The 23,814-nt window shown below is 37.7% G+C and overlaps 1 protein-coding gene across 2 annotated transcripts in view; it reads right to left on the bottom strand.

Annotated features, from left to right (window-relative positions):
* LOC124824169 (kinesin-like protein KIN-14B) overlaps positions 1-23,814 on the bottom strand; it is a 49,911-nt gene that overhangs the window by 1,107 nt on the left and 24,990 nt on the right. For both annotated transcript variants that reach the window (XM_088093793.1, XM_088093794.1), the window contains exons 14-23: positions 16,198-16,386; positions 13,623-13,694; positions 8,109-8,164; positions 7,793-8,006; positions 6,473-6,664; positions 6,172-6,363; positions 5,638-5,988; positions 1,533-1,631; positions 371-511; positions 124-282 (exon numbers count right to left, since the gene is read on the bottom strand). In XM_088093793.1, the coding sequence (XP_087949919.1) occupies positions 124-282; positions 371-511; positions 1,533-1,631; positions 5,638-5,988; positions 6,172-6,363; positions 6,473-6,664; positions 7,793-8,006; positions 8,109-8,164; positions 13,623-13,694; positions 16,198-16,386 (1,665 nt within the window). The remainder of the gene's footprint in view (positions 1-123; positions 283-370; positions 512-1,532; positions 1,632-5,637; positions 5,989-6,171; positions 6,364-6,472; positions 6,665-7,792; positions 8,007-8,108; positions 8,165-13,622; positions 13,695-16,197; positions 16,387-23,814) is intronic.

The raw sequence follows: 23,814 nt of genomic DNA, 5'->3' as shown, positions 1-23,814 counted from the left end.
TTTCCCCAGAGAAAAAGTTGTGATTTTAGTCGAAACTGAGTATGCCGAATTCAGAATGAGCATAATCTGATTCCTTCACAACTCAAAATACAATCTAGCCATATGGAGCATCAATTTGCTTACCTCAACCACTCTGCGAGCATCTGCAATGTACCTCTGAGCACATGGATGATCAATTTCAAGAAGTGAAGACATTTGTTCTGTCAGTTTGTCTAGAGAACCAAGCACCGTTCTTTTCTTACTTTTTTCGATGGTGTTCACAGTAGAAAGTTTAGTTATATCCTGTTCAAATTATACCATGAATTATTGAGTATTTGCTAGCACAACACCAAATTTTGAAGAACAGATTTCAAAATAAGAAAAAAGAAACCTTGACTTGCTTCAATATTCTATCAAGTGAAATAAGAGACGCTAATCTTGCATCCTCAGCAGCAGTAGAATAATTTTGAACAGGTGAACCACCATTTTCCAAGGTTAGTAAAGCTACATCACTTCTCATTTGTTGTAAAATCTGAAAATAATTGCCAGGACATCATAAATAGACATTCATTTAAGAGAATAAGGCATTAACTTCCCTCTTTAATTACCATATAAAACTTAATCTACACTAAAATTACAAAGTCGAACAAAATTGCCAGAAAACTCATTTAAGACTGAAGACTAATGTTACTGTAAAATAATCCCTCCTCTAGAACCTATTTTGTTTCTCGGCTAGAACTGTACCAATCAATTTTACCACATTGAAGCTCAGGACTACGAAAGTTCACTTTAGTTCCTTTGAGATAAATAGTCATTACAGGTGTGTTGTCTATATATACCTACTTGAAGAGTTAGAGAAGCTGAAAAGTCTTATTTTTCACTTAGTAAATTTGATACAACTTACTATTATATTTATAGGAGACAGTAGTTCTAAAAAGTAAAAGAGCGGAAGCCCCTAACAAAATCCTAACATAAATATTAATAATAATAAAGACATTATATTTCAACATACGTGAAATGGGAAGGAATAGATGTTTCATTTATATCTTCTTAATTACAAAAAGATGACCCTCTAGAAGTGCTGATATAACTTGGACAAACAGTATTAGAATCAACAAAGTTACGAAAAAATAGTTTCAATTTTATGGTACTTTAACTTCCTCTTATCAAAGCAATTTCCAAGTATCATGTGAAAAGTCTTTCAAAAATATAGCATGACAATAACATGATATAACGTTATTATGTTAAAACATCCCATGCAATTTTTGTATAATAAACAAATGCAAGAGCAAAACATTCAACTCGTAACAAAGCTCAAGGCATATTCAAATACAGGTTCATACAAGTATACGCATGCTTAAAGTATCACCAATTTTCAGAAAATACATCCCATTAAAGGGTTGCATATTTTCTGTTAATAATTAGGATTTAAATTTGTATCATTTTCCTAATTTCCCAGTTTCCCAATATCAGTTTGTATAATTAACCATGTTGTGGATTAACACGGGCAGTTCCAAAATATTTTGCTCCATTCCAAGTGTGAAAGAAAGTACCTTTCTTCTTTTGTGATCAACAGATTCTAGTGCTGAACGCAACTTGGCCACTTGTGCCGCATCTTCAGTCTCTTCTGTTGCCAAGGTACCAGTAATATCCTGATAAGCCAATGTCAGGAAAACAAGCATCAAAACATAATTTAACACGTATGAGAAAATTAATCAAACATGAGTTTCTCGCTTTTTTTGGTTCATGATGGGTACAAACCGGTAAAACCCAATCAAGATCTTAAATTTAGGAGAAAGAATATATTTCTTATTATTTGTCTCCTTACATACATTGGATATATATACAAGAACTTATTGAATATTTTAGGAAATAAAAGTAGCCTATTCTACTGAACAAATCCCTGGAATTGTGAGATTGTTATACTAGTAATAATAGCAAGATGCAGAAAATATAACAAATTAAATAGATGAGAATAATATCTAAATTTCCTAAAATATATTTTGACACAATAAAACCACACAAATGTGATTTGCGATACATGGTAATTGCAAGAATATAAGATGTATATTAATATGAATGAATCTGTGTTTTTGAGCACAACAAAGGAACACATTACATATAGACCAGAGAAGGGCCTACGCCCATATATTGAAAATACATCAAACACTCCTCATGCTAGTGAATGTAAATCATATGCACCAAACTTGTTCCAAATATAATTAGTTTTAAGACCCTGTAATGATTTGGTGAAGACATTCACCAACTGATTATTGGAGTTAACAAATTGAGTAGTGATGTCTCTCAATAAAATCTTTTAAAAAACGAAATGACAATCTATCTCAGTGTCTGGTCCTCTCATAAAATACTGGATTTGAGTCAATATGATTGTTTATCACAAACGAGACATTTGTGTACCCTCTCAAAATTTTAGTTCTTAAAGTCTTTTGAGCCAAATAAGTTCATAAGCAGCAGAAGTCATAGCTCTATATTTTACTTTTACACTAGATCTATTACCAATACAGATACAATATCCTATAGAGCCTACCCAATCTGTAATTGAGTATCCTCAAGAATGATTACTTTGTTCATATAACAAATCTTTTTTCCCAGGGCTCCTTTAAAGTACTTTAGAATGCAAATAACAACATTTCAATATCTTGCACATGAATAATTTAGAAATTGAATTACACATTACCGGAAAAGGAATGTCAAGAGAAGTTATTGTGGATAGTCAAGTTTCCCAACCAATATCCCATACCTCTCAGGATCTGAAAGTTGCTTTGTTGACTTGGTAGAAGTTTAACATTGGGATTCATAGGTATGTCAAGGGGCTTGAATTTCATTAGCCTATTCTCCTCTAAAATATCAAAAGCATATTTCCTCTAGGAAATTAAAATTCAATTGTTGACTTGTGCTACCTCAATTCTCAAGTATCTAACTCCAACAAGGTCTTTTGTCCATAAATGATGACAAAGGTATTTTTTTAATGTAAAATGTCACGGTAATTGCTACTTGTAAGAACAATGCCATCAATCTAGACCAGAAAGTAGATACACCGCAACCTTGAATGATGATAAAACACAAAATTGATCATCCTCACTCCAAGTCATATCAAATTGTTGGCCAACTGCATTGAATCTACCAAACCATGCTCTGAGAGATTGTTTAAGGCAATATAAGATTTGCAGAGACCAGCATACAAGGTGGGAAGAGTCCCCAAAGCAACAAAACCAAGAGGTTGTTCAACATAAATTTCCTTCAGTAAATCACCATGTAGAAAGGTGCTTTTGACATGCCAACTGATGGAGGGACCAACATTGAAGAGCAACCATGGCTAAGAATAATTTGAAAGAGGTGATCTTGGTGATCAAAGAAAAGGTGTCACCAAACTCTAGCCCAAAAGTTTGAACTAAACCAGTTTTGAGCTGATCAATAGTGCCATTAGAGCCAACTTTGATTGTGAAGATCCATTGACATCCAACAATAGATTTCCTAGGAGGTAAAGGAACAAGATTCCAAGTACCACTGTTTTGAAGAGCACACAATTCATAAAACATGGCATGTCTCCATCCAATGTGGGCTAAGGCATCATATAGGAAGCGACATAGAGGAAAGCGAAGAGAAATGAGTATAATGAATAGAAACAACTTGTGATAACATATGATGGGAAGGATTGTGAGTGGAGAGTGTTAGAATCTGTTTTATTAGTTGTATTATTTCTGTAAATGTTTTATTAGCTGTATTATTTCTGTCAGAATCTATGTTTTATTAGCTGTATTGTTTCCTTATTTAGCATATTACAATTATAGTGTATGATGGGAATATCCCTGAATCAGAGGGATCTAGTTGTCTAGGTGCTATTATTATTATTCCTAAAATAGCTTTCTAGCCTTGTATATATGAATTGTATTCTCGGCATAATTTAATATATCAATTATTCTACCCTAAATTGTGAGATGGCATCAAAGCTCTCAATTTCTAGGAGCCACCTCTGACTGCACAAACCAAAACCCTAAACGACAGCCTTCATTGTCCACCATCCCTTTCAAGACAACCTTCATTGTTGTCAATAGTTTTTTTAAGGATAGCCAACCTTCATTACTTTGTGATTTGCAATGTTGTTTCTTAGTTGCCGTCGCAACAAACAAATACATATTGCATTATGGTCATTGTAATGCGATTGACATAGCCGATTAGTGGTGAATACTGAGTCACAAAACACTTAGGAACAGCTGCAGAACCTCAACACTACCTACCGATTGAATGGGAAAATTTACTTGAAATGGACCCAGCTTGTTCACTGTTAGGATATTTATCCTATTTTATCATCATTATAGTGTGTCAAGGGTTATCCTATTTATCATGATTATATTGTGTCTAGGATGGAGTAGATGATTTCTTAGTGGGGCTTTACTCTGATTTTGATCAACTGAGAGTCCAAATCCTTGGAAAAGAAAAAATCAAGGAATTAATGAAGTAGTAACTGGTAGAATCTGTTTTATTAGCTGTATTATTTCTGTCAAGATTTTGTGTTTTATTGTTTCCTTATTTAGCATATTATAATAACGGTATATGATGGGATATCCCTGAATGATAGGGATCTAGTTGTCTAGGAGCTACTATTATTTTTCCTAAAATAGCTTTCTAGCCTTATATATATATATATATATATATTGTATTCTCAGCATAATAAGATGAATCATTCTACCCTAAATTATAACATGGTATCAGCGCTCTCAAATTTTGGGTGCCGCCTTTGACTGCACACACCAAAACCCTAGTCGACAGCTTTCTTTGTTGCCACCATCCCTTTCATGACAGCTTTCATTGTTGTTGCACACCAAACCCTAGTAGCTAACAGCCTTTACCCAGTATAGCTTTCCTAGTCTTGGACTAGAATATTTTTGTCGGATATTTTTTTAAATTAACAGATAAAAGAATATAAAAACAAAGTGATATAGGATTTCATTGGATGAGCAGCATGGGATCAGATTCCAAAGCAAGCATAGCTAGAAAGGAGAACAATTAACATCTTACATGGCAAGGGTGTCAGCATGGAAAATATGGGAAAGAGAGTAAACAGGAAAATTAAAGGGTGGAGGATTTATGTCAGAAAACCATACTTCTCGAAAGTGTGGGGTAATCTTTGTATTTTTCCTTGTTCAGTTTCCTACATTTCTCTATTATTTTGTATCTCTTGAAGATGATACCTCATTGATATCTACTTGAGAATAATGAGAACATATGCATAATGTACTTTTATGATCTAGTCCAATTTCCTATCACAGACTAACAGAGACACGATATCCTCTAAAAGTAACAGCAAAATACATGCCTAGAAGAAAATGTTTCATCTAGGTAAACCTTACTGACAATATCTTTGTGCCTCCAATGAAAACACTCTTTTGGCGTAAATATTGGCTAAATACCAAAATAAAGTAAAGAAAAACACATTATCCAACAACAATGCCAATATAAGTAGGTGGGCAAAGTCTAGCATGTTTACAAATGCGTCAAACACAACTAACTTAACTATTAACAGTACCACCTCTCTCAATCAGTGACAAGTTATACAGGGCTTTTTCTGGTTCTCAAGAACATCAAATAGTATTTATTTAGAACAATCATTCTAGACAGATTTAAGATAAAACGCACCTTCAAGTGCTGCAGTTGAGAAGTATAGACACGTCTTGAATATTCAAATAGAAGTTGGCCAAGGGCATCAGTTTGGGGAGACAGGGCACTGCCAAGTCCAGCCATCCAACCATCCATAATTGCAGTTGAAATAAGCTCCAACTGACCATTTGTTCCCCCCGGTGCATCATTTCCCATAATAGATAGAAAATCAAACTTCTCAGCAAGCCAGGATCTAATTTGGCGCTGCAGCTCTCCAGCTGGAGTATGTACAAAGAGTGCAGCAAGAGCCTTGTTTCCAATTGCAAAACTTTTTGCTTCCTCACTGATTTCCCTAAGCTTTCCCCCAGTTACCTGCTGTCTCCAGGTTTCCTACACGGTTTATTCAAGATTATAAAACAAGGTGACACACACATGCATATTCATAACACCATAGGTAAAAAAAATGAGACAGTATCACCAAGAAATAGCATATTATTTATGATATTCAAAATTCAAAAGAAAGGCAAGAAAAACAAATCCTACTCAGTAATTTTCAACACATAATATCATTACCTCATCAATCCCACGTATCTTCAACACAACAGATGAAAATTTCGATTTCTTTTCTGGCTTTATATTCACTTTAAATCCCTGGATCTGCTCATCAACATATTGCACTGAAGATCTTCCAGGACTGCTTGCTCGGCTGGAACTTCTACTGGGTCCAGTGTTGGACTTTTCAAGAAAGCACTCAACTGGCAATACCTTTCAATTCAGAGTGCAAGATTTACTAAATTAGAAAGGTACACCAGGAAAATTCAATAGAACATCACTAAATTGACATTAACAAGTTATAGTAAGAAAAATACTGTACCTTAATGGATTGCAACTCTGGGGATCTGGCAAGCAAAGATCTTATATACAAGATTCTAACACGGGAAATAAGCATGGTATCCATTACTCGCCTTGGCTCCATTTTTCGAATAAATGAAAAAACAGCATCTCTAATTTCAGCAAGTATTTCGTGTTCTCTGGAGGCACCAGCTTTGATGACAGCAGCCAGAACCTGTGCCATTAAGATTAATGACGGTAAAATTCCATCTTGCAAGCTTAAGCTATTAGAGTGGTTTATATTTAACATGCCCACGCTTGATCACTTGGACTTGAAGTGTGGCACACCCCACCTTACACTGAAATTTATGTTGTTTATTCAGAAGAATATGGGTGTCAAAGATATGATTCCGTAAAACGGAAAATATTGTATAGCCTTTAAGTTTAGGGATTGAGTTTTATATTTCCTGTTTCCTTTTATTATATTATTACTTTTCCCAATAAATAGAGAAGCATGCGTGTGCTCATAACACAATTTCTGTAAATCTTTCTAAAAGGTGCAGAAAGGTTCCAGGGCTCACTTATAGAGTTACAGAGAGAAAAGTATGCACTGAGTCTGTTAATATAGAAAAAAAAACAATATGGTCGTGGGGGGTTGTCTTTATCAAAGTAATGTAATGGGAATCTAGAGTAATGACTCAAACTTGCAAGGAGTTTTGCCTCTTATTTTCTCCTGTATGGGTTCCTTATTTCAGATTTCTTAGGAAGTGTTTGATCCATATACCAACGAACCTCACTTGGTGAGAAAAGACTTGATCGTTGTTGTCTATGTTTGTATATCTGATAAGGGATAATGTTGGGTTTTAGGCCTGTCTTTTATGTTCTGCAAATGGTTGGTTCAAAAATACTTCTACTAGTGACATGCAAAGAAATTGGACAGTTTTTTAGCATTTTTAGCAACTTTATCTAATATTATTGTATTTTCTTTTACAGGAGAATATTTCATGTTCCACACAACGCAATTTTCTCCTCACTATGGTAATATATTGCCACAAATTGTCTCGCAACCATAAGAAAACTATCACTAATAACTTCCACACATTTTCAAACTGAACTAAGAGCAAGCATTGTCTAAGGCCTACAATGCGGCAACTAAAGCAGAATTCCCAATTTGAACCAGGGAAGACTTCAATGCATCCCAGTTGTTGCATTGTCCAGCTTTCAATTTTAGAAGTGTGATAAGCACAGCAACATTCTTATGAAGAAGGTACTTTATGTAGAAGTAAAGAACCATTGCACATAAACTACAATTTATCTGCTTTCACCAAAGTATAAACTGAACCTAAACACTAAAGATACATACCAGCATCAGAAGCTTGTTTGCACCATCAGAAATGGCAGCAAGTCCTTCATACTGATCAGGATTAAAGTCATTCAGTGCTGCAGTAAGATATTCACCAGCCGGGGTAGTCTTAACTCTCTCAGAACCAGATTTAACTAAAGCAACAGTGCCGTCATTCTTATCTGTGACAAAAGATGAAGGAAGAAGATCCATAGAACGAGCTCTTGCAGTGGTGCTGGTGTCATTTCAGTTTGAATACAATGAGAATAAAGCCACTATCCACAAGCTTAAAAATAAAATAGAACTGCAATGTATATGACAAAATGTAAAATTGTACCTGCCCAAATTTCCAGGCTCAACATTAATTGATCCCCTAGATAATGGACTTGACAGCTGAAAATAAATTTAAAATCTTAAAATGGCAAAAGCACCACATTAATAGCACAGAAATGATGGTCACAGTAATTTAGATTCTGCCATCTATATCGCGTCAATATTTTAGCAAATGGGGCTGATAAACTGATAGAAGAAAAGAAAGCATGCGGAAACAATATTTAAGAATCCATGTAGTTAGAGCCGCACAGACAGAAGCCATATTTAGAAGTAAAAAATTCTTTGCAGTGGAAGTTCTATTTGCACAAGAGAGAGAAAAAGCATTTCCGAATACTTTGTTGCACAGTTCCTTTTTGTTAGATGTTAAGTTGTGTGTTTATGTTAATTGGGCTTAGCCCATTCTGTATTTAGGGTTTAACCCTTATCTTACATTATAAATAAACTATCCTATGTGTATGCTAAACACATAAGGGAGATTTCTCCTAATCTTCTCTATTATTTAACATGGTATCTAGAGCACAGGAATAGTTCCCGTCAACTCCACGGTCTCCGGTACCCATCACCGCCGCTGTCGCTGCCGTCGCCGCCGCTGTCGCTGCAGTCGCCGCCGCTGCCGCTGCCGTCGCCGCCGCTGCCGCTGCCGTCGCCGCCGCTGCCGCCGCCGCCGTCGCCGGAGTTCCAGAATCGACCGACGACCACACCATCGGAATCGTCTCGGCCGGGCGACCACCGTGGTCCAAAGATCGCGGCGAACGGACCACCCACGCACCTCCACGCGCCGCCGCAACAGTCACCGCTGCCGCCGCTTCCCGCCGTGCGTGCCGGCACGTCGCCGGAGAGTTCCGCCGCCGATCAGCACTGCCGCGATCGCCTCCTCGCCCTCTTTCTGGATCTGTGGTCGTTGCGTCAATCGGAGCACTTTGGATTTTTAGGGTTTCTCCCTCTCCATGGCTGCCCAACTTGATGATCGGAGTCGGTCTCGCCAACTAGGTAAAATACGTCCAAAATGTGACCATTGTGGCAAGCTAGGCCACAAAATTGATAGATGTTATGGCTTCATGGACGTCCTCCTCGACCTATAGCAATGGCTAATTCGGATCCACCTCCCCGATCACCGTCTGCAGACCATCCTACTTCATCAAATACCATAAATAACCCTGTACTCTTTCAGGAATTTCTCAGATGGTATGAGGACCGTCAGCACTCTAGTTCCACTACATCTACTTCTGTTATACGCACAGGTACCCCTTTTGTGGGTCTGACTCACTCTCTCGGATCTTGGGTCCTTGACTCAGGCGCCACCGATCATATCACTGGTAACAAGTCCTTATTTTCCTCCTTGTCATGTTCGGGTAATTTACCCTCGGTAACGATGGCTAATGGGTCTAGAGTCTCATCTCATGGTATTGGTACTGTTCATATTTTTCCGTCCATATCCATTGATTATGTACTTTATGTCCCTGGGTCTCCTTTTAACTTATTGTCCGTAAGTCGTCTAACTCGTTCCCTTAATTGTGTTATTTCATTTACCAAAGATTTTGTTTGGTTGCAGGACCGGAGTTCGAAACACATGATTGGCACAGGATGTGAGTCTCATGGCCTATATCATCTCAGCCCTTCTCCACATGCTGGCGTAATCATGGAGTCACCATCCCTTCTTCATGCTCAGTTAGGTCATCCAAGTCTTGCCAAACTGCAGCAACTTGTTCCGAGTCTGTCGAAATTATCAAGTTTGTCGTGTGAGTCTTGTCAGTTAGGTAAACATACTCGTAGTTCCTTTCCTCGTAGTGTTTCACAAAGAGCGTCATCCCCCTTTTCATTGGTTCATTCTGATATTTGGGGCCCTAGTCGTGTCAAGTGAACTTTCGGATTTCAGTATTTTGTTACCTTTATTGATGACTATTCCAGATGTACTTGGTTGTTTCTCATGAAGAATCGTTCTGAGTTGTTTTCTATTTTTCAATCTTTTGTTAATGAAATAAAAACTCAGTTTGGGGTTTCTATTCGCACTTTACGCAGTGATAATGGCCGTGAATACCTTTCTCAACCGTTTAAACAGTTTATGGCTTCTCATGGCATTCTTCACCAAACCTCATGTGCTTATACCCCTCAACAAAATGGGGTGGCTGAGCGTAAGAATAGACACCTTATTGAAACAACTCGTACACTTCTTATTCATGGTCAAGTACCCTCACGTTTTTGGGGTGATGCAGTTCTCACAGCATGTTATCTTATCAACCGCATGCCATCTTCCGTCCTAGATAACAAAATCCCTCATTCTATCTTATTTCCTCAAGACCCTCTGCATCCATTACCTCTTCGAGTTTTTGGGTCTACATGTTTTGTTCATGATTTTAGTCCTGGTCTTGATAAGTTATCTCCTAGGTCTCACAAATGTGTCTTCTTAGGATTTCCACGGTCACAAAAGGGCTATAAGTGTTTTTCCCCTTCCCTCAATCGTCATTTTATCTCTGCTGATGTCACTTTTGATGAGTCTTCTTTTTACTTTTCACATCTATCTTCTAGTTCTGTACCTCTCCCTGTTACTGTTGATATTCCTCTTATATGTGATCCTCCTGGTGATGCTCCACCCATTTTGTTTTCTCCTTCTTTAGACTCTCATTCACCACAGGATCATCCTTCACCTCCACCCCTTCAGGTTTATAGTCGCCGTAATCGTCTCCCTCATGACTCACTTCCGGTGCCGCCTCATGAGTCTCCTCCGGCTCCAGCAACCGAGTCTGACTTGCCTATTGCCCTCCGTAAAGGTATACGCTCTACCTGTAACCCTTCCCCCCATTATACTGTTCTTAGTTACCACAGATTATCTCCATCTTTTTACACTTGTCTCTCATCCATTTCTTCTGTGTCACTTCCTAAATCTGTTGGTGATGCCTTAACTCATCCTGGCTGGCGTCAAGCTATGCTGGATGAATTAAGTGCTTTACAGAAAAGTGGAACTTGGGAGCTTGTCCAATTACCATCTGGAAAGTCTGTTGTTGGTTGCAGGTGGGTGTATGCTGTCAAGGTTGGCCCTGATGGCACAATTGATCGTCTGAAAGCTCGACTGGTTGCCAAAGGCTACACACAGATTTTTGGTTTGGATATGGTGATACTTTTTCTCCAGTGGCAAAAATGACCTCTGTTCGCTTATTCATTGCCATGGCCGCTCTTCGACAATGGCCTCTTTACCAACTTGATGTCAAAAATGCTTTCCTAAATGGTGATTTGCATGAAGAAATTTATATGGAGCAACCGCCTGGCTTTGTTGCTCAGGGGGAGTCATCTGGATTGGTATGTCGTCTTCGCAAATCCTTATATGGCCTAAAACAATCTCCTCGAGCCTGGTTTGGTAAATTCAGTTGTGTTCAACAATTTGGTATGTCTCGCAGTGAAGCGGATCATTCAGTGTTCTATCGCCACTCAAGTGCTGGATGTATTTACTTAATAGTGTATGTCGATGATATTGTTCTCACAGGAAGTGACTATCTCGGCATCTCTCAGATGAAACAACACCTTTGTCATCATTTTCAAACCAAAGATCTTGGCAAACTCCGGTACTTTTTGGGTATTGAAGTAGCACAATCCAATGATGGTATTATCATATCTCAGAGGAAGTATGCATTAGACATCTTGGAGGAAACAGGGTTAATGAACTGTAAATCTGTTGAGACACCTATGGATCCTAACATCAAACTCCTACCAAATCAGGGGGAGCCTTTCTCAGATCCTGAACGGTACAGAAGATTAGTTGCTAAACTAAACTATCTTACTGTTACTCATCCTGACATTTCCTTCGCAGTTAGTGTGGTGAGTCAATTTCTAAACTCCCCATGTGAAGACCATTGGGATGCAGTTGTTCGCATACTGAAGTATATTAAAGGATCACCTGGAAAAGGTTTGCTATATGGCCCTAACAACGATACAAAAATCGTTTGCTATTCAGATGCTGATTGGGCTGGTTCCCCTTCTGATAGGAAGTCTACTTCTGGATATTGTGTCTCTATTGGTGGCAACCTGATATCTTGGAAAAGTAAGAAGCAAAGTGTTGTGGCAAGGTCCAGCGCAGAAGCAGAATATAGAGTTATGGCATCTGCTACTTGCGAGCTTGTGTGACTTAAACAATTACTTAGTGAATTGAAATTTGGAGATGTCACTCGCATGACACTTATATGTGATAATCAAGCTGCTCTCCATATTAGCTCTAACCCTGTCTTCCATGAGAGAACCAAGCACATTGAAGTTGATTGTCATTTTATTAGAGAAAAAATCATATCCGAAGATATCAAGACTGAGTTCGTTAACTCAAACAACCAGTTGGCAGACATATTCACCAAGTCCTTACGAGGACCAAGAATTGACTATCTTTGTAACAAGCTTGGAACATATGATTTATATGCTCCACCTTAAGGGGGAGTGTTAGATGTTAAGTTGTGTGTTTATGTTAATTGGGCTTAGCCCATTCTGTATTTAGGGTTTAACCCTTATCTTACATTATAAATAAACTACCCTATGTGTATGCTAAACACATAAGGGAGATTTCTCCTAATCTTCTCTATTATTTAACACTTTTCATGTAAATAATCCATTAAAAGAATGCAAAAATGATTCTATTTAGGAATCACAGGTACACATGGATGTTCAATTTATCTTCATTTTAGAATGATGATTATTATCATGATATGACACTTGAATTGGTAAAAATTAGTATCCTATGTGTTAGATGTTAAGTTGTGTGTTTCTGTTAATTGGGCTTAGCCCATTCTGTATTTAGGGTTTAACCCTTATCTTACATTATAAATAAACTACCCTATGTGTATGCTAAACACATAAGGGAGATTTCTCCTAATCTTCTTCACTATATTTAACACTATGTAATGTTACTCAACATAAGTGTACAGGATTCAACTTTTGGAGTTAATGGAGATCGCAATACATAGATATTTAATCTAATATTTACATATTTATATACATTTCCAAAGGTATAAATTATTTAATGTTAAGTAGTTCAATGAAGTACCAAATAATTTTAAAATTCTAGGACATTTTATAATCTTCATCTACTAAAGTTCAATGATTGATTGATAAAATTCAGTATGTATTGTTAAAAATATATAGGAATATCTAAAGATATTAGAATATTTTAAAGTATCTTAGATAATCTCCTTTGATTTATTCTTCGTTTATATTTTAATTCATTTTCTTATTTAATTAGGATCTTTATATTTATAGGAATATCTTAGTAGAATTTATTTAATAGAATATGATTTATGGGCATATCATATCATGTATTTACTGCCATCAGTCTTTATAAAATGGACTCTGTTGTGTAGTCCATATACAGTTTTTGGCATCTCTTCTCTTCCATCTATTTGTCTCTCTCAACATTTATAAATAATTACTCGATGGAGTGAGTTAAAAGTAACTCATGATGTAAATGTACCCCCACCGCTGACACAGAACATAACTACTGATAACTTGGGCATGGCAACTAATGTAGAAAAAAAAAATTGCCTACCTTAGGTGATCCAGCCAGAGATGCTTTCTCAGTCAACTTATCAAATAATTTCTCATTTTCTACATGCAACCTCTGCAAAACATTGAACGGAGTTTCTCAACATAACAAGTGAAACTAATATAAGCATGTAAGAATTCAAAACCGCTTAAGAACTCAACAAAATAAATACTCTGAACTTATGGCATGGTGCCATTTTGATACATAGGATCATATTCAGAGATTACTTCTTCTATCTTTTACATTCTAGAAAGTTCACACCAAGAGCAAACTATATTTGAGATTCTTGGTTGCAGTTTAAGCATTTCCCGTTTTTCACCACATATATTAAGATGGCTGGCAAGGATTTCAACATGAGAAACCCCAGAAAAAGGAATATCTGTCAGTTAACCAATTGTGTACTTGTTGCTTAATCTATCCTCAATTAAAATTATTTCCAAAAATTGAAAAGAAAATTGGATAAAGAAGTGAATAAATAACCATGACCGGGTGGGAAACAGAAATTGGAAGAATGGTACAATCAGACAAAGGATATTGGACCTTGTTGAATATAGTAAGAAACTATATATGAAATTAATCTCTTTTGTATTGAATATACATATAGGGTATTGTATTTATAATAGAAGAAATATGGACTAGGCTAAAAATACAAATAAGAAATAATAACAAACTAACTAAAGATAATAGATAAAAATAAGATAAAGATAATATATCTAACACTCTCTTTCAAGCTAGTTCATACAAATCATATATACCAAACTTTATTAATATTAGTGAAAATATCTGCTTTTACACTTGAGTGACACCAAATTTTTAATGGTTTACGAAGACAGCATAGAAGACAAAATACCAACCTGGAAGACTATAAATCTGGGAGGTTGCTCCATATAAATCTTTTCTTACAAATCGCCGTTAAGGAATGCATTGTTGATATCTAGTGGATAAAGAGATCATGTTGAAGAGTCACCACGACTATAAATAAACTAACAAAAGCCATCTTTTGCCATGGGAGAAAATGCATATATGGACGGATCAAACACAATGGTGACAAAAAGGAGGTCAAAAGAGACAACAGAGGAAGAAGCCATGGATGAACAAGACAGAGAGACCTTAAAAATCCAAGATTCTCCAATCAAGGTACCTAAAAAAGAAAAAAGAGCAATCTTGATCCTCTGAATAACTGCCTGAAAGGAGATGAGACGGGCAACCACACACGACGAACTTGAAAGAGGAAAAAGAACGACATCGACACTCTAAATCACTGTCTAAGAAGAGACGAGACATGCCGCATGCACAACTGAAAAGGGAGCATATCCACAACTTGAAAAAGCACTGAAAGCGCGCAGGAGCCCCGCAACACGGTGGTCACCTTGGTGAAACGATCAAAATTGTGTGATCGTCGGTCGAAACTGGAACTCCAATAGTGACAACGGAAGGCAAGGTTATTAAACTCGAAATTTTATGTAAACTCGTGAGAGTAGAGTAAACTCGACTCGTAACCTCGTAAGAGTTTACTTTACACGAAAAAATAATTGTATAAATAATATCTGATATAAATAAGTCCAAAAAATTATATAACTTTAAATAAATAAATTTATAGAAATATGATTCATAAAAATATTAACATAAATTAAAATATCAAGTGTCTATTTTTAATTCCCTAATCCTCTAATGATATAATTATTAAAAACCATAAAGGAAAAAAAACAAAAGTGGAGCAGTTGAAGGAAAAAAAGACACAAACAAAGGCTTAGTACTTTTTAGAAAAAAAAAAATACTTCACTTACATTACACCACACCAAGGACACCAAACCAAGGGTTGTGAGCATATTAGTGAAATAGAGGCACGATGAATGCGAAACGAAGAACACGATCAGAGGCGAAATAGTGCGACCACTGAAGGAGGCACGATGCGAGACCATCGGTGACGGCGAGATCGTGGCCAACAGCGACTGCGAACAAGGGCAAAACGCGAGCAAGGACGAAACGCAAACGACAACTACTGAATCACATAGACAAAGCACAGTGTTTAGTGAATCGTAGGAGACAAACAAGAAATAGAGCTTCGTCACTCAACCTAAATCAAAAAACCCTAATATGATGAGGCCTAAATCTTCAAGAACTCGCCAAATCGGAAGCAAACTCACAATTTCAGCCGAGTCTACCGATTCTACCACCAAGCCCACCGATTCTACACCAAATCCGAGTTAACTTAGAAGCATTGAGTTAGCACGTAAACTCGTCCGAGTTAACAAGTTAACTCGCGAGTTTGATAACCATGGCGGCAGGTGATGATAGTAGACGATGGCGCCGTCAGCAGCGGTAGGTGGCGCTGCCACTGACAGCGATAGGTGTAGTGATAGAGACAACAAAATTTTTTTTCCTCAAAAGAACCTTAGGCTCTAGATACCACGTTGAATATAATGAAAAATATGTATGAGATTAATCTCTCGTGTTGAATATACATATAGGGTATTATATATATAATAGAAAAAATATGAGTTTGGCCCAAAATACAAATAAGAAATAATAACAAACTAACTCAAGATAAAAGATAAAGATAATATATATAACAAACCTCAATCAAAGCATCACGTTTCTTGAGCTCCTCTTCTAGTTTATTGGTTAATGTAGATGAATCCATGACATCCCCTGTTGTCCTGGAATTAGGTAGAGCTCCAGAAACAGTTTCTGGTACAACATTTAACCTAGTGTTGCTCGATCTAAGGGCTTCATTGAGTTGTATTTCAAGGCTTCCAATTTTGGCCTGAATAAGAGAATAAAAAGAGATACAAACATTATCAAGCAAGCAAGAACAAAGCTGGTCACATGCATCTAAGACCAAAGTTGTCATATATATAACAAAGCTTAGGTGGCAAGCCATGATCAGCAATGCCATGCCACAAACTACGGCAGATGATAGGTGGATGGCACAGTTGTAATTGTAGTACTAACACCAGAAATATAATAGACTTAGCATTAGCAAGTAGCAACCACAGTATGTGCTACGTGGACAAGTAATCTTAATATTAAAGCCATATATAAAGACCAAACTCTCTTGAACTCTGTCTATCAGCTATATGAGTAGATTAGAAAGAAAGACACTAGAAGCCTGTAAATTTCCCATCAGTTACTGATGGACCTCTGTTCTGGTATGTATAATCCAATTCCACTAGTTTTTCATTCATCTCCCAACTTAACAATCAGTTTGCAGCCCCTGCTTTTTAGAGTTCTCAAACATAACAGATACTCTGAGAAAGATATGTTAGGATATTTATCCTATTTTATCATCATTATATTATGTCAAGGTTATCCTATTAATCATGATTATATTGTGTTAAGGGTTACCCTATTTATCATTATTATATTGTTTCTAGGATTACCCTATTTATCATAATTATATTGTGTTAAGGGTTACCCTATTTATCATGATTATATTGTGTCTAGGATTACCCTATTTGTCATAATTATATTGTGTCCAGGTTACCCTATTTATCATGTACTCCTGTATCAATTTATTTTTATAAATACAAGATTATGAGAGGGATCAATCAAGCCCTCTAGAATTATTTTACAGTTTAATTCTCAAGTTGGTATCAAGGCAGGTAGTCTGAGTCTCTTCCTACTATGTCTTTGTTGCCGTCACTGGCGGCATTAAAAATTTCATCTTTTCTAAAATACTTCAATGAGCAATCCCACTGTCGTCTGCCACCATCCACTGCCTTAGTATAGTTTGGCGACCAGTGGATCTTGATCGCCTCCTTGAGCAACGACCAATCCCGCCGGTGTCGAGGGCTAGTTCTCATCCCGGCGCCGTCACGTGCGCCACATCTGTCCGATGTTTGCCACCACCGTCACGTTTTCTTCGACAAAGTTAGGGGTTTTGTCGCCTCAAGGAGCGCGACTCATCCTTGGTAGTCGCTGCCTCATTCTCCTCCACACGCACTATCACGAAAGACTTTTCTCCGATCATCTTCCGGCGCGTGTTTGTCACAAGTCACCTTCCCAGTGTCAAAATCACTGTCAGTCTCGCTGGACCAAAAGAAGAAAAAATATTCTTTGTTTCAGCATTATTGTGGCAGCTGTGATGTTCCTGATGGCTTGTCATTTATTTACAAGTCTCCGAGTCAGTGCTATTAATTGGTTAACACCAAGGAATTTCAACACCAAAGTCATAGGTTGAAGGTTCCTCATGGCATAAGGGGAGTCTATTTCTATCCAAATTTAGAATCTTAGTCAAACAATTTCTCCAGTCCATTGTCAGATCTGTTTTTAGATCCTTTGATGAATAAAGGAGCCCGTTATGATCTTCCACCTTCACGATTTGTCATCGGCACGTAGTCATTTCCGTCGTTTGTCATGAGGAGGAGTATGTTTCCAGCCACTGCATGCCCCATCAGTCAGTGATGGCAGTCCCTGTTGTTTGTCCTTTCAGCCACTGTAGGCCCCCATCACCTCGTCAGTGATGGCAATCCCTGTAGTTTTGTCGCTTCCAGCCACTACAGGCCCCATCAATCAGTGATAGTATTTTAGTCCCTACAGTTTGTCGCTATCTACCATTGTTGGCTGTCATCCACTTTTAATGGAAATCTCATTTATCAAAGTCATCCTTGTTGAAGTTTCGTGGTGTTAGTTGAAGTTTTGTGGTTGTCCATTGATGGCCAATATTATTCTCCATAGGTTGTATTGAGTTGTTTGTCAATCTGTGTTTTTGCACTTTTGCTATCCATTGACCATTATTGAATATAGTGAAGAAGATTAGGAGAAATCTCCCTTATGTGTTTTGCATACACATAGGGTAGTTTATTTATAATGTAAGATAAGGGTTAAACAGTAAATACAGAATGTTCTAAGCCCAATTAACAGAAACACACAACTTAACATCTAACACTCCCCCCAAGCTGGAGCATATAAATCATATGTTCCAAGCTTGTTACAAAGATAGTCAATTCTAGGTCCTCGTAAGGACTTGGTGAATATGTCTGCCAACTGGTTGCTTGAGTTAACGAACTCAGTCTTGATATCTCCGGATATGATTTTTTCTCTAATAAAATGACAATCAACTTCAATGTGCTTGGTTCTCTCATGGAAGACAGGGTTAGAGCTAATATGAAGAGCAGCTTGATTATCACATATAAGTGTCATGTGAGTGGCATCTCCAAATTTCAATTCATTAAGTAATTGTTTAAGCCACACAAGCTCGCAAGTAGCAGATGCCATAGCTCTATATTCTGCTTCTGCGCTGGACCTTGCTACAACACTTTGCTTCTTACTTTTCCAAGATATCAGGTTGCCACCAATAGAGACACAATATCCAGAAGTAGACCTCCTATCAGAAGGGGAACCAGCCCAATCAGCATCTGAATAACAAACGATTTTTCAATCATTGTTAGGGCCATATAGCAAACCTTTTCCAGGTAATCCTTTAATATACTTCAGTATGCGAACAACTGCATCCCAATGGTCTTCACATAGGGAGTTTAGAAACTGACTCACCACACTAACTGCGAAGGAAATGTCAGGACGCGTAACAGTAAGATAGTTTAATTTACCAACTAATCTTCTGTACCGTTCAGGATCTGAGAAAGGCTCCCCCTGATTTGGTAAGAGTTTGATGTTAGGGTCCATAGGTGTCTCAACAGATTTACAGTTCATTAAACCTGTTTCCTCCAAGATGTCTAACGCATACTTCCTCTGAGATATGACAATACCATCATTGGATTGTGCTACTTCAATACCCAAAAAGTACCGGAGTTTGCCAAGATCTTTGGTTTGAAAATGATGACAAAGGTGTTGTTTCATCTGAGAGATGCCGAGATAGTCACTTCCTGTGAGAACAATATCATCAACATACACTATTAAGTAAATACATCCAGCACTTGAGTGGCGATAGAACACTGATTGATCCGCTTCACTGCGAGACATACCAAATTGTTGAACAACACAGCTGAATTTACCAAACCAGGCCCGAGGAGATTGTTTTAGGCCATATAAGGATTTGCGAAGACGACATACCAATCCAGATGACTCCCCCTGAGCAACAAAGCCAGGCAGTTGCTCCATATAAATTTCTTCATGCAAATCACCATTTAGGAAAGCATTTTTGACATCAAGTTGGTAAAGAGACCATTGTCGAAGAGCGGCCATGGCAATGAATAGCCGAACAGAGGTCATTTTTGCCACTGGAGAAAAAGTATCACCATAATCCAAACCAAAAATTTGTATATAGCCTTTGGCAACCAGTCGAGCTTTCAGACGATCAATTGTGCCATCAGGGCCAACCTTGATATCATACACCCACCTGCAACCAACAACAGACTTTCCAGATGGTAATTGGACAAGCTCCCAAGTTCCACTTTTCTGCAAAGCACTTAATTCATCCAGCATAGCTTGACGCCAGCCAGGATGAGTTAAGGCATCACCCACAGATTTAGGAATTGACACAGAAGAAATGGATGAGAGACAAGTGTAAAAAGATGGAGATAATCTGTGGTAACTAAGAACAGTATAATGGGGGGAAGGGTTACGGGTAGAGCGTATACCTTTACGGAGGGCAATAGGCAAGTCAGACTCATTTGCTGGAGCCGGAGGAGACACAGAAGGCGGCACTGCAAGTGAGTCATGAGGGAGACAATTGCGGCGACTATAAACCTGAAGGGGTGGTGGTAAAGGACGATCCTGTGGTGAATGAGAGTCTAAAGAAGGAGGAGACAATGGGTGGAGCATCACCAGCAGGATCACAGATAAGAGGAATATCAACAGTAACAGGGAGAGGTACAAAACTAGAAGATAAATGTGTAAAGTAAAAAGAAGACTCATCAAAAGTGACATCAGCAGAGATAAAATGATGATTGAGGGAAGGGGAAAAACACTTATAGCCCTTTTGTGACCGTGGAAATCCTAAGAAGACACATTTGTGAGACCTAGGAGATAACTTATCAAGACCAGGACTAAAATCATGAACAAAACATATAGACCCAAAAACTCTAAGAGGTAATGGATGTAGAGGGTCTTGAGGAAATAAGATAGAATGAGGGATTTTGTTCGCTAGGACGGAAGATGGCATGCGGTTGATAAGATAACATGCCGTGAGAACAGCATCACCCCAAAAACGTGAGGGTACTTGACCATGAATGAGAAGGGTACGAGTTGTTTCAATAAGGTGTCTATTCTTGCGCTCAGTCACCCCATTTTGTTGAGGGGTATAAGCACATGAGGTTTGGTGAAGAATGCCATGAGAAGCCATAAACTGTTTAAACTGTTGAGAAAGGTATTCACGACCATTATCACTACGTAAAGTGCGAATAGAAACCCCAAACTGAGTTTTTATTTCATTGAAAAAAGTTTGAAAAATAGAAAACAACTCAGAACGATTGTTCATGAGAAACAACCAAGTACATCTGGAATAGTCATCAATAAAGGTAACAAAATACTGAAATCCTAAAGTTGACTTAACACGACTAGGTCCCCAAATATCAGAATGAACCAACAAAAAGGGGGATGACGCTTGTTGTAAAGCACTACGAGGAAAGGAACTACGAGTATGTTTACCTAACTGACAAGACTCACACGACAAACTTGATAATTTGGACAGACTCAGAACAAGTTGCTGCAGTTTGGCAAGACTTGGATGACCTAACTGAGCATGAAGAAGGGATGGTGACTCCATGATTACGCCAGCATGTGGAGAAGGGTTGAGATGATATAGGCCATGAGACTCACATCCTGTGTCAATCATGTGTTTCGAACTCTGGTCCTGCAACCAAACAGAATCTTTGGTAAATGAAATAACACAATTAAGGAAACGAGTTAGACGACTTACGGACAATAAGTTAAAAGGAGACCCAGGGACATAAACTCAGTGTTGAACTAGATGATTTGTCTTCAAGAGTGTGAACTCAGTGTTGAACTAGATGATTTGTCTTCAAGAGTGTGAGGCAAACATAGATGGACTAATAGCAGCTTGTGAAACTTCAACTTCAAAAGTGGATGAAGGAGAGCAGTGGTGGACAATGACAAATTGCAAGGACTGATTCCGAATCAATGATGGATGACTGACGGGATCGACAGTAGTAGCTGAAAGCTAAGCGCTACAAAACTGCAGGGACTACACTAAATCCTCATCAATGATGGTTGGGTGACGGGATCAACAGTAGTAGCTGAAATCTACAAAACTGCAGGGACTACACCCATATATATGTGACTTGCAGTGTCTTGGAAACGTACTCCCCCTTAGTGTGAAGGGCAGAAATGTGGAATAGTGGTGATACTTAGCAGTGTATCACAAGAAGATCGGACTAAACTCTAGCCCAAGAAGAACTGACGCAGTTGCGTCTGCTTGAGACAGTAGCGACTGCAGCGGCGGTTGATAGCTATAAAACTGTAGGGACTAAATTGCCATCACTGACTGATGGGGCCTGTAGTGGCTGGAAGCAACAAAACTACAGGGACTGCCATCACTAACCGACGAGGTGATGGGGCCTACAGTGGTTGGAAGCATACAGCGGCAATGATGAGTGCCGGAGACCGTGGAGTTGACTGGAACTATTCCTGTGCTCTGATACCATATTGAATATAGTGAAGAAGATTAGGAGAAATCTCCCTTATGTGTTTTGCATACACATAGGGTAGTTTATTTATAATGTAAGATAAGGGTTAAACCCTAAATACAGAATGGGCTAAGCCCAATTAACAGAAACACACAACTTAACATCTAACAACCATTATCATCGGTTTGCTGCACACTCTTGAAGACGAGTCCTATATTTCAACAAGAGTTTCTTTGGCTATGCTGGATTGTGAGTTCAATTTGGTTTATAGACATTCTCTCTCGATGGTCTGAAGCATATGTGTATCTTGTTCGAAGCCAAAGTTACCACGTCTATTGTCTCGACATTTTAGACAAGTTGATTTTGTTAGATTGAGTTTATTTATTTCAAGCTTGGTACATACAATTTGTATGCTCCAGCTTGAGGGAGAGTGTTAGGATATTTATCCTATTTTATCATCATTATATTATCTCAAGGTTATCCTATTTATCATGATTATATTATGTTAAGGGTTACCCTATTTATCATGATTATATTGTGTCTAGGATTACTCTATTTATCATAATTATATTGTGTTAAGGGTTACCCTATTTATCATGATTATATTGTGTCTAGGGTTACCCTATTTGTCATAATTATATTGTGTCTAGGTTACCCTATTTATCATGTACTCTTGTATCAATTTATTCTTATAAATAGAAGATTATGAGAGGGATCAATCAAGCCCTCTAGAATTATTTTACAGTTTAATTCTCAAGTGATGTTTATATTAGAAGATTACCAGTGAATAGGCAAGGGAGACAACGCAAATAAGTGTCTCAAAATTGTACTAGCTGAGGGATTTTGTAACTGTTATTGTTAAGCCAATCATGAGCCTTATCTAACACTTGCAATTTCGAAAGTTGGTCCATGTCATGATGTTTGGAACCCAGAAACAAAATAGGAACAACGTGTTATTAGGTGTGCTGCAAAGGTGTTTGGTATTCTAATCCATATGCTTTCTTTAGATTGTGAGAAGAAACTCCAATGGCTTATATCTATCAGGATATGAAAAGAGCTAAGGAAGCAACTGCCCACTTCTCTAACAACTAAGATGAAAATAAAAAAATGTAAAAGGTTTGTTTTTCAATTACAGATAAAAGACGGGAAGTGAAACTTCAATATGATTTCTGTACAGCTGACTATTTCTAGAACCTAGAATGCATTTTAATATTCAAATTGTTGAGAAGAGGGAAACCAAGAAGGTGTTAGGTTCCTTTATGCAAGGAACCGTAACAGATGACTCTCCTCTCTCACAACACTCAAACAGTAGAAAAGAGATGAATGTATACGTATTTCATTAATTCTGTAAAATATGAAAAAACAGAATTTACAGGTAAGTGTCCCAAGGAAGCCTCTCTTCCTCCACCGGAAAAATGTCCAGTCTATTCCCAAAAGTAAAATATCTGATAATCCTCTCTCCACCTATTCTGTTATTATTTATACCCTCTCTCTACTAACAACTAACTTCTTTTATTCCTAACAGAAGGCATATGATGATTTCCTTGTGTTCTGACCCCAGCAGAGCAACTAAATTTATAGAACATTCAGTCATGAATACAAAATAATCAGTTACCCTATATTAGGCTAATAACATATATATAGAA

Source organism: Vigna umbellata, chromosome 7 (genome assembly GCF_029865625.1).
Source record: "Vigna umbellata cultivar VRB3 chromosome 7, Vumbellata_1.0, whole genome shotgun sequence".
In the NCBI taxonomy this organism is placed as follows: domain Eukaryota; kingdom Viridiplantae; phylum Streptophyta; class Magnoliopsida; order Fabales; family Fabaceae; genus Vigna; species Vigna umbellata.
This window is presented reverse-complemented; position numbering and strand designations above follow the sequence as displayed.